The sequence below is a fragment of the Octopus bimaculoides genome, chromosome 22 (genome assembly GCF_001194135.2).
Source record: "Octopus bimaculoides isolate UCB-OBI-ISO-001 chromosome 22, ASM119413v2, whole genome shotgun sequence".
NCBI classification, from domain to species: domain Eukaryota; kingdom Metazoa; phylum Mollusca; class Cephalopoda; order Octopoda; family Octopodidae; genus Octopus; species Octopus bimaculoides.
The window spans coordinates 12,733,772-12,749,584 of NC_069002.1; the positions used below are offsets into that span (position 1 = coordinate 12,733,772).

Below are 15,813 nucleotides of genomic sequence, written 5' to 3' on the forward strand. Positions count from 1 at the left end.
TGTGTGTATATATATATATATATATATATATATATATATATATATAAATAAAGAAACAGAAATAAATTTTTTTTTATTCTCAAACGCGTGATAATCCTAATAAATAACATGATCAGGATAAATTATCCATACATTGCACAAAAGATATGTTACCGGCCAGCCATCATGGCTGGAAAAAAGAGTACTCAAATACCAGAGATAGAGTAATATGCTTTATTTAGAAGCAGCAGAAATATAACAAAAGCTGTTACTCAGAGTTTCACATTCCCGTTCAGCAGACAGTTTTGTTTTAACAAAATTATTCAACAGATTCTATCAAGTAGTGCTTATAAGTCAGACATGGCCTTAGCCAATTTTAACTGAAACATATCTAAGTTATATACATACATGCATACTTGTATTCATGAGTACATATGTAAGAAGACATACATACACACACACATACACATATTTAAATGCATGTATGAATGTGTATATGCGTGAATATGTGTTTCACTGGTTTAACCAGTTTAATACCGAATATAGTAGAAAACATTTTCTACAATACAAATGAATATATATATATATACATTATACAAAATAATTTTTTAAAAATGGAGAGTTCAAACTGACATATGTTAATTTATTAACATATTAAATAATCCCCTACAATTGTTTTGATTCAAACTCAAAGCCAATAACAAATTTATTCAAAATTTATAAAAATTCTTATTTTCTAAACATTTTGAGTCAAAATCTCATCAGGGTAAATCAGAACAAAAAGTTACATATTAGAAGTTTGAGATCCTTAAAAAGGCTGAATTAATCAATGTATGTTTCTGTATATATTAATTAATTTAATCTCTTTCAATCGAAACAATTGTAGGGATTATTAATATTATGTTAATAAATTAGCATATGTCAGAGCAGAATTGTGTAACTTGAAATATGTTTCTCACATATATAATGACATTTCACCTCATAATTTTTTTTCTACTAATTTTTGTTCAATGCTAGTAATGATTCTGAATTCCTCATGCATTATTCTATCATTTAAGCCTAAGAAAAGTATACTTTTATTTTAAAATAAAAAAAATCATGTTAACTGAAAATGAATAGGTGCCTCCCTTTAGACCTCATATATTTTGACGTAACTTTTTTTCTACTGAACCAAATCTCATACTATTTATGCCAAAGTGTAGTTGAGGAGGTGTCCCCTTTAAAACTGTTAACAGTTTGCAATTTAGTTGAGAACTGAATTAGTGGTGAAGCTTGGAAGCTGTTGTGATTGACGAAATGGCAGACTTAAGAATATATTCAATCACTACCATGGTTGAATGATAACATCTTCAAAAACTTATTGCTAATCAATACACTGCATGTGTTATGATAAATAATATTATTGAATTCATTATTACTTTATTTTTGTTTTAGTCTGACGTTGAATCTTCAGGCAATGAAATGGACGATGGTTATTCCGCACAAAGATACCTTCAGTTAAATGAAGTAAAATTTCCAGGTGGGTCTTTTTTTTTTTTTTTTTTTTTTTTTTCTTTTTACTGTATTAACATTTTATTTTTTTCATAAAACAATTTAGAAATAATATGACTAATTATAGAGGGTGCAGCAAAAGGAATGCCCTTTTTTATTTGTACTTTTGCATAGTTTTCTACTGCATAAATTTCTTCTTTTTTTTTTTTTTGCTTTATATGAATATAAATTTTGAGGAGAGGTAGATAGGACGACGCAAAGGAATCGAGTGGCCATCACAATCACCAGATTTAACACCACCTCACTTTTTCTTGTGGGGTGTATTAAAAGATTTTGTTTACTCCCTCAAACCGAAAACTATTCCTGAATTGAAACGCCAACCACTCTGAGAGTGGTTGCTTTTTACATGCCACCGACACGAGGGCCAGTCCGGCGGTACTGGCAACAGCCACGCTCAAATGGTATTTTTTATGTGCCACCTGCACAGGAGTCAGTCCAATGTTTTGTTCACATGCCACTGGCACGAGTGCCAGTAGGGCAAAGCTGGAAACAATTGCTCTCAAATGGTGCTTTTTATGTGCCACCAGCACGGAAGCGAGACTGCTGCTCTGGCAGTGATCCCTCTCGGATGGTGCTGTTAGCACACCACTGGCACGGGTGCCAGTCATCGAATTTGGTTCACGGCAACATTCTTATTTCTTTACTACCCACAAGGGGCTACACACAGAGGGGACAAACAAAGACAGACAAACAGATTAAGTCGACCTCGGCGGAATTTGAACTCAGAACGCAGCAGTAGATGAAATACCGCTAAGCATTTCGCCCGGCGTGCTAACGTTTCTGCCAGCTCACCACCTCAGGGCAACATTCTTGCTACAGAGGAAGGTACTGAGGTAGATATCGACTCCAGAATTAGGCATGCAGCTTCAATATTCAGAGGTTGTAAAATATGTCCCAAATCCACTGTATCTGGTGGCTGTGCACCGCTTAGTGATTAGGATGTTGCACTCATGATCATAAGAGTGAGATTTCAATTCCTGGACTAGGCACTATGTTCTGTTCTTGCACAAAATGCTCCATTTCATGTTGTTCCAGTGCACTTAGCTAGCAAAAATGAGTAACCCTGCAATGGATCACTGTCCTGTCCAGTTAGTGGGGTGGTGGAATATATATACATTGCAGAATCTGAGAAACCAGCCTTATGAACCTATTGGCTCAGGAAGGATCTTTGATCCTTTTTGATATTGTATCTGAGGGAAAAAAAAATGGAAGTGACACCTCTAGGAAACCTTTGATCATAAGTCAACTGGATTAAGGTTAGCCAGGGGTTAAACAACAACAACAACTCTGTTCAATCAACAATTAGGGGTTGATGCGGAGTCATTTAGGACGTTTTTCTGTGTTTTTGTAAAAAAAGTTTGTTACATCCACTTTTCAATACCAAGTGTGGGTAAGATAGTTTTACAAATATTGACATTTACATATTGTAGGAGTGATTAGTTTTTATTCATTTCAGTTAGATGACTCAACCTGTTTACTTCTAACCTCTCCACTTGAATCTGTATCCTGAGGCTCAAACCACTGGTTGTAGTTGTAAGTTTTGAACTCACAATCCTATGACCCACAAACAAGCTATTGTTTCTCTTCCTTCTAACTCTACTACTACTACTGCAGTGGTACTCAATCTTATTGGAACAAGGAGCTCTTCGTAATGAAAAGTAAGTCAAGTACGAACATGTACGCAACACAGTAATTGAGAAAAATGAGTGGAAAATTTCTTCTAGAAAAAACATATCCTTTGAATATTCAACTGCTTGGGTTAGCTCATTATTTTGTACTTTTTTTGATTTCCAGTGTAGCAATAAAGGAATACTCAATCCACAACATGGTTCAAATTCATTTGACAAGACCATTATCAGTAAACTGTTTTCATTCAAAGACAAGCAGCAGTTTTTGTGGCATACAGCTTTTTTTTGTTATACTCAAGATTCTGACCTTCTTAATAAATGGTTTCTGCTTGTTGGAACTCATTGGTCTATTGCCACTCCTACCCAGGTTCATTTAATGCCCTTGTCTCTCCTCTGCTGGTCATTTATAATGTATCCTTGCCTCTTGACCCAGCACCAATAAATTTATTTATTCCTTCCTCCTCAAAACATTATCCATCTGGAATTTTCCAGTTCTTCTTGCATTAATCTTACCAGTTTCATAGAAATACCTTCCACTTGACAAAACTATAACAAACACCATATTTTCTGGCATGCAAGTTGAATTTTTTTGACCACAATTCATAGTAAAGGGGTAGGTTGACTTATATACAAAAGTGATTTTTGGAGGACGAAAATTTCCATATGAAATGTAGCAGGATTTGAAGAGAAACGGACAATAATTGAATGTTTACACTATATACCATGTCAACTTGTATGCTTGGACATACAGTATATGTATACCCCAAGTCTTAACTTTATTTGTGCTATAATAAAGTCAAAAGAAGGAAATGAAATGGAAGAGATGAGTTGTAAAATAATTACCTTTGTACATACTTTAATCTGGATACACCAATCTTTATACATACTTTAAAATTAATCTTATTCTATTTATGGAAGGAGTCCTTGACTTTCATCCCTGACATATGTGTTGGCTTTCTCATTGGCAATGCTTTTTCCTATATATATATATATGCATAAATGTAATTCTTTTCCTAAATAAATTGCACTTCATATTTGAGGTTCTGATGAAGCTATAAGGTGTTACTCCAACACTCAACCCTGAGTCCACTGCATCTTATAGCAGAAACAGCTGTAAGCTAATGAACTTCATAAGATGATCATTTATTATTTTGCCTTTTTATTTTCTTATGAGTTGTAAAATATATCATTTCATTAATTCTTATCAAATTTTTCCAATTAGTTCTGTACTTGTTTTCAGAGAAACGGCCCACATCTCCAGCCTTGCCCCCACGTACGTATGTCCCTACATCAGTCACTTATTGTTCTTCTAATCTTTTATGAACAATGGTACTATCATGTGAGACCATTAATACTTATATAACAAGAGATATGTATGATATCAGATGTAGTTTTCTTTATAACATTTTTAAAAAAATTTCCTAATATTTGAATGTTTATACTATATACCATGTCAACTTGTATGCTTGGACATACAATATATGTATACCCCAAGCTTTAACTTTATTTGTGCTATAATAAAGTCAAAAGAAGGAAATGAAATGGAAGAGATGAGTTGTAAAATAATTACCTTTATCTGAATCTGGATATACCAATCTTTATACATACTTTAAAATTAATCTTTATATACCTCGTCACCTTAGTTACAAATTAAGTTACATCCTTTTGAATTAACAAATTTTGTTTGTTTTTTTTTATGGCTTTTTAGGTATTATTTTTTCTGTTGTTACTTTTCTGAGCGAGATACTATAGCAACTTACACACACACACACACACACAAACATTTTAAACTGTTGAACCAAATTCCAAAGAAATGACCAACTTTCTGATGGGCAAACCTTGACTCCTCATCACACCTAAAACCACTGGCTCCTATCTCCGATTCTTCTGTTGGTCTTGCAATGATTCCTGATGCTCTGAAATAACATGTCTTCCCTACTAAGACTAACCTTTATACTCTATGTTAAAAAATTATTGATTCTTTATCTTGCGTTTTGTGAACTAATAGCATTATTGATTACAGGTTTTCAATGGATCAATCACTGATCCAATACATTTGGGACAGCAAGACACTGACAAGGGAAGAGTTGGTAGTTTACTTCTGCTTGGCGACTGATGCCAAAAATCAAAAAGGTTACATGGGAGATGGGATTGAAAAGACTAAACACAAGGACTTAACTCTTTGATTAAATCCTCATGGATTTTTTTTTTTTCCACTTCCTCTTGAAAAAGAAGTAAAGGTGGGGTGGGAGTGGAAATGGTAAATGATATAATAATGAACTTATTTATGCAGTGCTCAGGTGCACTACAAAAGTATGAATGCATGAATGGTACATAGAATATGCACAGGAAGCAAACAGCGAATGAGTCATTTAGAAAACAAAAAAGGAAAAAAAAAACGGGTGTATTGTTGGTGATCATAATGATGATGGTGATGATGATGATGACAAAGACAACACCACCAACAAAACCAACTTCAATGATTGATTCTCGTAAAGGCAAGAGGCCAGAAATAAGTCGGAGGGAGAGTAACAGTCAATTAGATCACCCTCAGTATGTGACTGGTACATTATTTATTTACTCTGAAAGGATGAAAGGTAAAGTTGATCTTGGTAGGCTGTAATTTTAAATATTTTATTTGACATTGTAAAAATTCGACCAATCCAATACAGTAGTGGTGGTAGTGGTCATGGTAGCAGTAGTAGTGGTAGTAGTACCAGCAGAAGCCGTAGTTGTAGCAACAGCAGCAGCAGTAGTAGTAGTAACAGCAGCAGCAGCAGTAGTAGTAGTTGTAGCAGCAGCAGCAGCAGTAGTAGTAGTAGTAGTAGTAGTAGTAGTGCTCTCTCCAAGCAAATTCGTTACAAAGTAGATGAGAATGGTGAAAATAGCAAGGAGAACAGTTGAGAGAAAGAGAGAGAGAGAGAATTTGCTGTCCACGATCAGGATAATATTGAACTCGTGAGATTCCTTCATTGACACTTGGTGGAAGTTCTTCATCAGAAACCCTATATCATCATTTATTTGTATATTGTCCATACGTTTTTACCTCATTTGATTTTTGTCGCTTGATATTTGTGTAACCCTCCACACTTGGCGAATTAAAGACACCATCATCACCACCTCCTACCTCCACTATTACTGTGACCACCACTGCCATAAAGCACTGCCTCCTAACCTTACCACCCACCACCACCACCATTATCCTCCTACTTCTCCCCAAGCTGCTCAGGCCGTCAACATCAGTTTACACTTATTTCTTTCATAATTTTCTCCATCAAAATTATTTAGACATTTTTGGAGAGAGAATAGAGGATTAAAAACATCTGGATGTTTCTCTTAATGAGGGGAGGCACAGTTATTTTTTCCTATTGTCTATATCTAAAGGAGTGGAGGTGCAATGGCCCAGTGGTTAGGGCAGCGGACTTGCGGTCATAGGATCGTGGTTTCGATTCCCAGACCGGGCATTGTGAGTGTTTATTGAGCGAAAACACCTAAAGCACCACGTGGCTCCGTCAGGGGATGGTGGTGAACCCTGCTGTACTCTTTCACCACAACTTTCTCTCACTCTTACCTCCTGTTTCTGATGTACCTGTAATTCAAAGGGTCAGCCTTGTCACACTGTGTCACGCTGAATATCCCCGAGAACTACGTTAAGGGTACACGTTAATTTCACGAGCTGGCTGTTCCGTTGATCGGATCAACTGGAACCCTCGACGTCGTAAGCGACGGAGTGCCAACAAACAATATCTAAAGGATAAATAGTGTTTTAAAAAATATCAACAAATTTGTTGTTTGATGCAGGAAGATTGTTAAGAAGCAGCCATGAATGCAGTTAATAAGGAACTAAAGTAGATATAAGTAACACATATACATAGAACCCATTTAAAATTTTGGCCTTGTTACTATGGAAGAGATTCATCATCATCATTATTGTTGTTGTTATTGTTGCGTCATCATCACTGCCGCCATCATCATCATCATCATTTAATGTTCCTGCTTCCATGCTGGCATGGGTCAGATGGAATTTTTTGAGGCATGAATTTCTACAGCTGGGTGCCCTTCCTGTCACCAATCCTCACTTGTCTCCGAGTGATGCAATATTTCCTCATGTTTCTCAGGGCAAACTGGAAAAGAACAACATCACTTGTATAAAGGTGACATCTCATAATGTTAACCATCACATAATGTCAAGACAGTAGAGGCACAATGTCCCAGTGGTTAGGGCAGCGGACTAGCGGTCGTAGGATCGCGGTTTCGATTCCCAGACCGGGCACCGTGAGTGTTTAATGAGCGAAAACACTTAAAGCTCCACGAGGCTCCGGCAGAGGATTGTGGCGAACCCTGCTGTACTCTTCCACCACAACTTTCTCTAACTCTATCTTCCTGTTTCTGTTGTGCCTGTATTTCAAAGGGTCAGCCTTGTCACACTGTGTCACGCTGAATCTCTCCCGAGAACTACGCTAAGGGTACACATGTCTGTGGAGTGCTCAGCCACTTGCACGTTAATTTCACGAGCAGGCTGTTCCGTTGATCAGATCAACTGGAACCCTCATCGTCATAACCGACGGAGTCCCAACCACAATGTCAAGACAAGAGTAAAAAAAGTTAAAAAGAGTAAAGACCCCTTTTGTCAGGAATGATCATGGGATTGCACCTAGAAAGTTCCCCTCTGAGGTACAAGTCTTGGCAAGGTTGTTTATGGAAGACCAGCAGTTGCCCAAGCATACCAGCCACTTCATGCCACTGAAGTTATCCGAGGGAAAGGCAAAGGCCAATACAACTTGGCACCAGTGACATTGCAACTCATTTCTACAGCTGGGTTAACTGGAGCATCGTGAAATAAAGTGTCTTGCTCAAGAACACAACACTCAGCTCAGTCTGAGAATCAAACTCACTACCTCATGATTGTGTGCCTGACACTTTAACCACTGAGCCATGCACCTTCCCCCTGCTTGATGCTCTAACCACTGAGCCATGTGCCTTCACATAAAAGTATTGCATGACAAGACATGGGTATACACAAATACATACACATATGTGATGGGCTTCTTTCAGTTTCCATCTATCGTATCCACTTAAGTGGAGACACGTGGCTTAGAGTGCTGGACTCATGATTGCAAGATTGTGGTTTCAATTCCTGGACAGGGCAATGCATTGTGTTCTTGAGCAAAATACTTCATTTCGTGTTACTCCAATCCACTCAGCTGGCAAAAATGAGTAATCCTGCTATGGACCGGCACCCCATCCAGGTGGGGAGTATCTATCCTATGGAAACCAGGAAACCAGGCCTTATGAGTTGGTAGGACTCAAGAAGGTGACTTTACCTCTTTATATCCACTTAAGATGCTTTAGACCAGGCTTTATCTTATAAACGCTTATGAAATTTATACATAAATATTTGCTTAAAATAACATATATTTTTGCATTTATTTATTTAACAGTATTTAACAAATAGGTTTATTGTCAATTAAAAAATTTTGATTAAAAAACATAGATAAAATCAAATTGCTTTAGACAACTTGAAGCTATAGCAGAAGACACTTATCCAAAGTGTTACACAGTAAGACTGAACCTGAGACCACCTGTTTGGGAAGCAAACTTCTTAACCACACAGCCATGCCTGCATCTATGTAAGAAATTATGAATTTTAAATTAATTATGTAATAATTAAAATTATCATTTTCAATATGTTCACAGGTAACAACATAAAACCACCTCCAATTCCTCCAATACGTAAAAAACATAGCGTGCACATTACGAGGGAACAGAATAAATTTAGTTCAGAGGCAAATGTAAGTTTATTTATGGTTGTTGTTGTTGTAGTTTTTAGTCAGCCCCGGTCAGCTCTGATTGAGAAGATTTAGGATCAAAGATTTTCCAGCCATGACTGTTTCACCTTTTTCTGTACCCAGGATTACAGTATTTAACACATCCTTCCTTTTTCACGACAATCGGTTGTGATTTTGGACAAGAGGGTGTGATTTTGTTTCTTATTTCTAGCAGACACTGTCCTCATCCATATGCATCACATGTTTGCACCAGTGTAGTCTTCTTTCTTGCTCACTGCACTTGATTCCTTTCAGCATATTTATGCTATGTTGTTCATGTACATTGACATTGCACATCAAACAAATCAAGCTCACTTTATTACTTTCCAGTCTTCTCATGCCCTCTGCATTCAAGGCCCATGTCTCACTACCATGGAGCATTGCAGTTCTAACACAAGCCTCATACAATCTGCCGTTCACTTTTAGAGAAAGTCCTTTGTTGCCAGCAGTTGTAGCAGCTGCCCTGAAATTTGTCCAGCCCTTTTCTTACTCTGGTTACAATTCTATCAGAGGAACTACCTCCCTTGTTAATTACATTTCCAAGCTAACAAAGGCTTTCAGCTACTTCTAGTGAGCCATCTGGGCAACTCAGAGAGTTCATTTCCTGTATGTACTGCTTCAGTACATCTATCACATACAAAGTTTATGTTCTCTGCGAGTCTGTCTGTGACGCCAACATGTCAGAACTGCTTTTCCCTTTTGAATGCTTCAGCTCCTTGCTCCTTCTGGAGTCCTTGTTAGCAGCTGTATGTAACCAATAAGAACCAGACTGTATGAGTGGCTGTTCTCCCACTTTGTGGGCACACACACACAAATTGTTTATAATGAATGTGATATATGGTGATGGTTAAAAACCCTACAGATATGCAATATAAAACCAAAAAGGAAATATTCAGTTGTCACTAATTGTGACTGAGGATGCTGGTTAGCACTTATATTGCTAGAAATAGAAGTTTAAAAACCCTTAAAGCTGCAAGGAAGCACTTTCCATATATTGACAGAGGAGATAATGGCGAGATCACTATACTAATCTAGTTTCGTTTAAAATTAAAGCTCATCAGTAGTGACTACTCCATCGCTGGATGGTTTGGCTAAATCCTGACTGTCAGTATATGGTATATATATATATATATATATTTATGATGATGACAATATATATATATATATATATATATATATATATATATATATTGTCATCATCATAATTATAAATATATAGATATATATTATGTGTATGTATGCACGTGAAAAGATCAAAATAGAAAGGACATACTAATGGATGTAGAAAAATAATTTGTAGGTGCAGAAAAAGACAGGCATGGCTGGAAAGCTGGAATTCCTTTAATTATAGGTTGTTGTCTCAGTCAGTGTGACCTTGGGCTAAACTGCAATGACAATATTATAAATCAAATTAACTGAAAAGCATTGGAGTATCAAACTAAACGTATTTAGTTTCCATTCTTCAAGTGCTCAGTTCAAATTCCACCCGACTTCACTTAACTTTCCAGTGTAAAGGGTTGATCAGAATCAATTTAATTTTCAATTTATCTCCAAATTTGGGACACTCGTGGCAAGGGACAAAATCATTATTGTTTATATTATTTTCATTTCTTCTCAGAGCAGACAATTTTCCAAAGATCATAGTAAAGCCCCTGAACATTTAACACAAGCATTATCAAAACTGAGACCAGTTGCAACTAGTTGTAAGGAAGATGATGAAGGTTGGTAAATATTTCTTTCCAATTCCTATAAAAGTGCTATCAAGTTTATATTATCTACGGATAATTTTATCTCAGCTCAACCATCAAGCTTGTTACTTTGTCCCACTTTTTTTATGGAGGTTTCAACAAAACCAAAGGTCTCCTGAGATCTTAATTGCAAACCGCAATAAATATATGCACCTGTTACCATTTTATATTTCTTTTGTCTGGTACCGAACTCTGGTTTTCAGATGACTGATAGCATAACTAACATCATCCCAATATGCAGACATTGCTTTTCTCTTAGCAATGGTTCTGATGTGAAAGAAAGGGGTGTGACAAAATAAGCAGAGGAGAGGATGAAACATCTTGCAGTATTTTGGTTCATCTCTTTATGTTGAGAGTTCAAATCCTTTTCCATCCTTCAGGAATTGATAAATTAAAATATTAACGAGATATTGAAATAGATATAATTGGTAGTTCTTTCTACTCAAAATTTCCTGGTGTAGGCATTGAACGAGTACATACACAACAGTTTCATTGTTCTGCACACATTTGGGACAAGCACATTCAATGGAACTCCCACGTCTGTAGAGTTTGCCTCAAAGTGATGGCATCCTTTGGTAGCACTGGTTGTCCAAGAAGTTTTGGAAATTATCCATAGTAGTCTCCAATTGGAAAGTCCTCTGAAACAGACTCACCAGTGTGCTTTTGGTGTTACCCAGAATCTCCTTTAGAACTTTGTTACTAATCCCCTACAGATTGCTAGAGTGGAACCTCTTGCTTGATTAGTTGAGGCCAATCAATGCCTGATAACATTCTCAGTGCGTCAGGCACCTCGTCTTGATCTTTGCTTCACACAAGACTGTGGCTCTATCAAGATGAGCTGTACAGAGGTGCACCTCAGAAACAGCACCCATGCATGCTCACTGTATATGAATCTTTGCAGGTGGTGCAACATCGACATGTCTGCACATCAGCAGCTATAGTTTACCTAAGTTGCCATGCAGTGGGTTCCGGCAGCTGATGGATCACCTAATCTGTGAAATGTATCACTTCTACAAGAAACTGAATAACAGACACTCAAGTCTCATCAGGCAGTATCTGGGGCATGATAGCCAAGCGCTAAACAATAATGGAGGCAATGTAGGCCACCCTTTCAGAGACAGCTTCCTCTCTACCAATTTCTGGATAAGATTGGCCACTCTGTTCATCACCTCAACCCAGTTCTTATCCACCTGAAAGTTGGGACCAAACCAGACACCAAGCAGTTTGATCAGTCCAGCATCTTATGATGGCATCGTCTTTCCTCTCCAGATGCCCATCCGCAAGCTTGCTGACTTGTTCATATTGATCTGCTGCCATTTCATATCCCTTTAGTATCATACTGACCATCTCCACTTTGGTTGCATCCTATATCATAACTATGATGTCATCCATGTATACCAACATGGCCTTCTAAGTTCACGGTTTGAAAGGGATTCCGCTCAACTGATTCAGCTTCCACAGCAGTTGCTTGAGAGCCAACATATACAGGAGAGGCAAGAGGGAGTAGCCCTGGTTGACCAAACAAGCAATATAAAATGGTTCCAAGAGGTGGCCATTCAGTTTGACCACTGAGAAGGTATCACTGTGTATTGCAGCAATCCAGCCTCTGAAAATAGGTTCAGACCTACACAATTTCAGGACAGTTTCCATGTAAATATGGTCAACCTTATTGAAAGCTTTTAACTGATCCAAGTTTGATTAGGGCTCTACTGGAGCCAGCTTTGGTTCCAACCTTCTCTGTGATGTACCATATAAGGTGGAGATTGTTGTGGATGGACCTGTTTGGGATCATCCACATTGCACTTCCCAGACCAGGCTACCAACAACAGGTGCCAACCTTTTCTCTAATATCTTGGCCAAAGTCTTAAACTCTGTGTTTAGCAGAGTTATGGGTCAAAAATTTCCTAGCATACCCCCTTTGTCAACAGCATTACTACATCCCAGCTAACAACACTAGACATCTGTCCAAAAATCAGTAAACAAATCTGAGACAAACTCATAGCATTTGTAGCACAGGCCATTCAAACTGGAGGATTTGTACCCTGTGGAACTGCTCATTGCCTCCAATATTTCAGAAGCTGTTATCAGCTTTTCACAGAATTTTGCATTTACTACTGAAAGCCACAGAAGGTTGTCCAGGTATGAAAAAAATCCACTACCATTGCTGATCCATTACCCTCCCCAAACAGTTGCATAAAGTGTTGTTGGAAAGTTATACACACCTGATTGAAACTGAGTAGCATGTGTGTGTCCCAGTCTATCAAAGTCCTGATTGTGACTCTGTCGTCATGTAACACCTCCTCTGCTTGGGCCCATTGGATAGCTTTGGTTCTCATGTAGAAGTGCACAGGCCTTAACTCTGACAATGCAACTTTCATGTTTCACCTCGAAAAGATGGTCAAAGGCATGCTTGCCATTCGCATGTTGGTTGTGATGCCTTTCTTTACCAATTGCCTCTTCTAGATTGCTAGCTCATTCTCCCTCTGAATTATCTCTGTTGCTAGCTTTTTGCTAAACATATTAATTCTGCTTTACTCACTCTTCAGGCTGCTCCATCACTAGCTTCATGAATTACTGCTTAACTAGTACATAAATCTGGTTCCTGTAGCCTTTGCATGCTGGTAGGAATGCACTCAACTTCCAATGAACAAGTCCCTGTCTAGAGTCCTATATAAATCAACTGAGTACATCACAAATTTGTGGTCTGTGTAGCCAACCAGTTTGAACTGTGGACATCCTATGCCATCCCATTCCCCTGGCACAACAAATACTTTATCTAGATATGATCTGGATGACCCACTGTGGATGATCCATATCCATACTGTCACATCAAGGAAATCTAGCTGGTACCTATCAAAAAGTTGGAAACAGTTGGTGCAAGTTTCTGAGACTTCTGCACCTCTTTCTCCTATGGGCTAACTCTCCCACAGTCATTCTATACATCTAGAAGACAATTCCACTCACCCATTTATACTAAAGGGCAAGATGTTCCAAGGAAACTTTCTAGATGCCTGAAGAAATTAGGCCAATTTGTTCTGGTCTGAGTATAGATGGCCATCAGTCTGAAGGGTCCACTTTTCCTACCATTCATGTCCAGGATCACCAAATTACCATTCAGGTCCAGGAAGATTCTTTGTATATCAAGGTTCAAGGATTTCCGGAACGGCACTGCTACCCCACCACTCAAACTCAACGAACTGCACGATAAGAAAATTTTGTAAGCATTGGAAATGGGTGTCAGGATGTGTGGTGCTCCAGAAATCTTTGTCTCACTAATGGCTGACACATCTATATCAAGCGACTTGAATTCATTGAGCAAGTGACCCTGCTTCCAAACTAAATCCAGGCCCTGAACGTTTACACAATGTATTCTAAGTGTAGCCTTTTAGGCAAGAGATACCGACCCTCTTATTCCTTATTCCTGCCAACATTACCACTTCTACCACCACACCGTATTCCCACAACTGTTCCCACTACTGTACTCTCACCACCACCACCACCAGCATTATTCTCCTCCAATCCCAGCTGTTCTGATCATTAACATCAGGGATCCATAAATTTACACCATTTTTTATAAATTTTCTCCACCAAAATTATCTAGACATTTTTGGTGAGAAAAAGAAGATTAAAAACCTCTGAATGTCTCTCCTAATGAGGGTGGGCACAGTTATTTTTCCCTATCATTTATATTTAAAGGAGAAATGTTGTTATTAAAAACGTCAACAAACTCGTTTGAGGCAGGAAGATTATTATGGAGCAGCTATGATAGGCATGAATACAGTTAATAAGGAACTAATGTAGATATAAGTAACACATATATATAGAACTCATTTAAAATTTTGGTCTTGTCAGTATGGAAGAAATTCATCATCATCATCATCATCGTTGTTGTTGTTATTGTTGCGTCATTGTCATTTCATCACCACCATAATCATCATCGTCATTTAACATTCACATCCCTATGCTGGCACGAGTCAGGTGGAATTTTTTTGAGGCATGTTTTTCTATCGCTGGATGCCCTTCATGTCACCAATCCTCACTTGTTTCCATGCAGTGTAATATTTTCCCATGATTCTCAGCAAACTGGCAAAGAACAACATTGGTTGTATGAAGGTTACGCTCATTTACAACCATCGCATGATGTCACGACGAACATATATACAAATATATATGCATGCACACACACATACATATACATGAATATAATTGCCTTTTGGATGTACAAATTTTTATATACATCAGTAATGACATTTTCACTGTTAATGCCTTCTCTGTATATTGCATAAATGTAATTTTTTTTTCCCAAATAAATTGCACTTCATATTCGAGGTTCTGATGAATCTATAGGATGTTATTTAGGCACTCAACTACAAGTCCACAACATCTTATTGCAGAAACAGTTGTAAGCAAATGAAGTTCATAACATAACCATCGTTTTCTTGTGTCATATCTTTTTCTTTACATAAATATATGATATGTATATATATATGTGTATCATCATCATTATCATCATTTAACATCCGCTTTCCATGCTAGCATGGGTTGGACGATTTGACTGAGGACTGGTGAACCAGATGGCTACACCAGGCTCCAGTCTGATTTGGCAGAGTTTCTACAGCTGGATGCCCTTCCTAACGCCAACCACTCCGAGAGTGTAGTGGGTGCTTTTATGTGCCACCGGCATGAAGGCCAGTCAGGCGGTATATATATGATGGGCATCTTTCAATTTAACGTCTATCATATCCACTTAAGAGGTTTTGGACGACCTGGGGCTATAACAGAAGACACTTATTCAAAGTGTTGCACCTGAGACCACCTGGTTGTGAAGCAAACTTCTTGACCACATAGCTATGCCTACATCTATGTAAGAAATTGTGAATATCAAATTAATTATGTAAAAATTATAAATATCATTTTCAATTTATGTTCACAGGTAACTACATAGTACCACCTCCAATTCCTCCATCACGTAAAAAACAGAATTTGTCCAAACCAAAGGAGCAGAAAAAAATTAGTAAAGAAGCAAATGTAAGTTTATTTATGGTTGTTGTTGTTGTAGTTATGCCTTTTAGATATATA

At 37.7% G+C, this 15,813-nt stretch overlaps 1 protein-coding gene across 4 annotated transcripts in view; it reads left to right on the plus strand.

Moving 5' to 3' along the window:
• The window catches only part of LOC106881179 (uncharacterized), a 30,874-nt gene that overhangs the window by 1,958 nt on the left and 13,103 nt on the right, over positions 1 to 15,813 (plus strand). The window contains exons 2-6 of one of the 4 annotated variants that reach the window (XM_052975859.1): positions 1,414 to 1,498; positions 4,399 to 4,431; positions 8,856 to 8,950; positions 10,605 to 10,707; positions 15,668 to 15,762. In XM_052975859.1, coding sequence (XP_052831819.1) covers positions 1,441 to 1,498; positions 4,399 to 4,431; positions 8,856 to 8,950; positions 10,605 to 10,707; positions 15,668 to 15,762 — 384 coding nt within the window. In that variant the 5' untranslated portion in view covers positions 1,414 to 1,440. The remainder of the gene's footprint in view (positions 1 to 1,413; positions 1,499 to 4,398; positions 4,432 to 8,855; positions 8,951 to 10,604; positions 10,708 to 15,667; positions 15,763 to 15,813) is intronic. The other 3 variants (XM_052975860.1, XM_052975861.1, XM_052975862.1) reach the window with 3 other exon arrangements.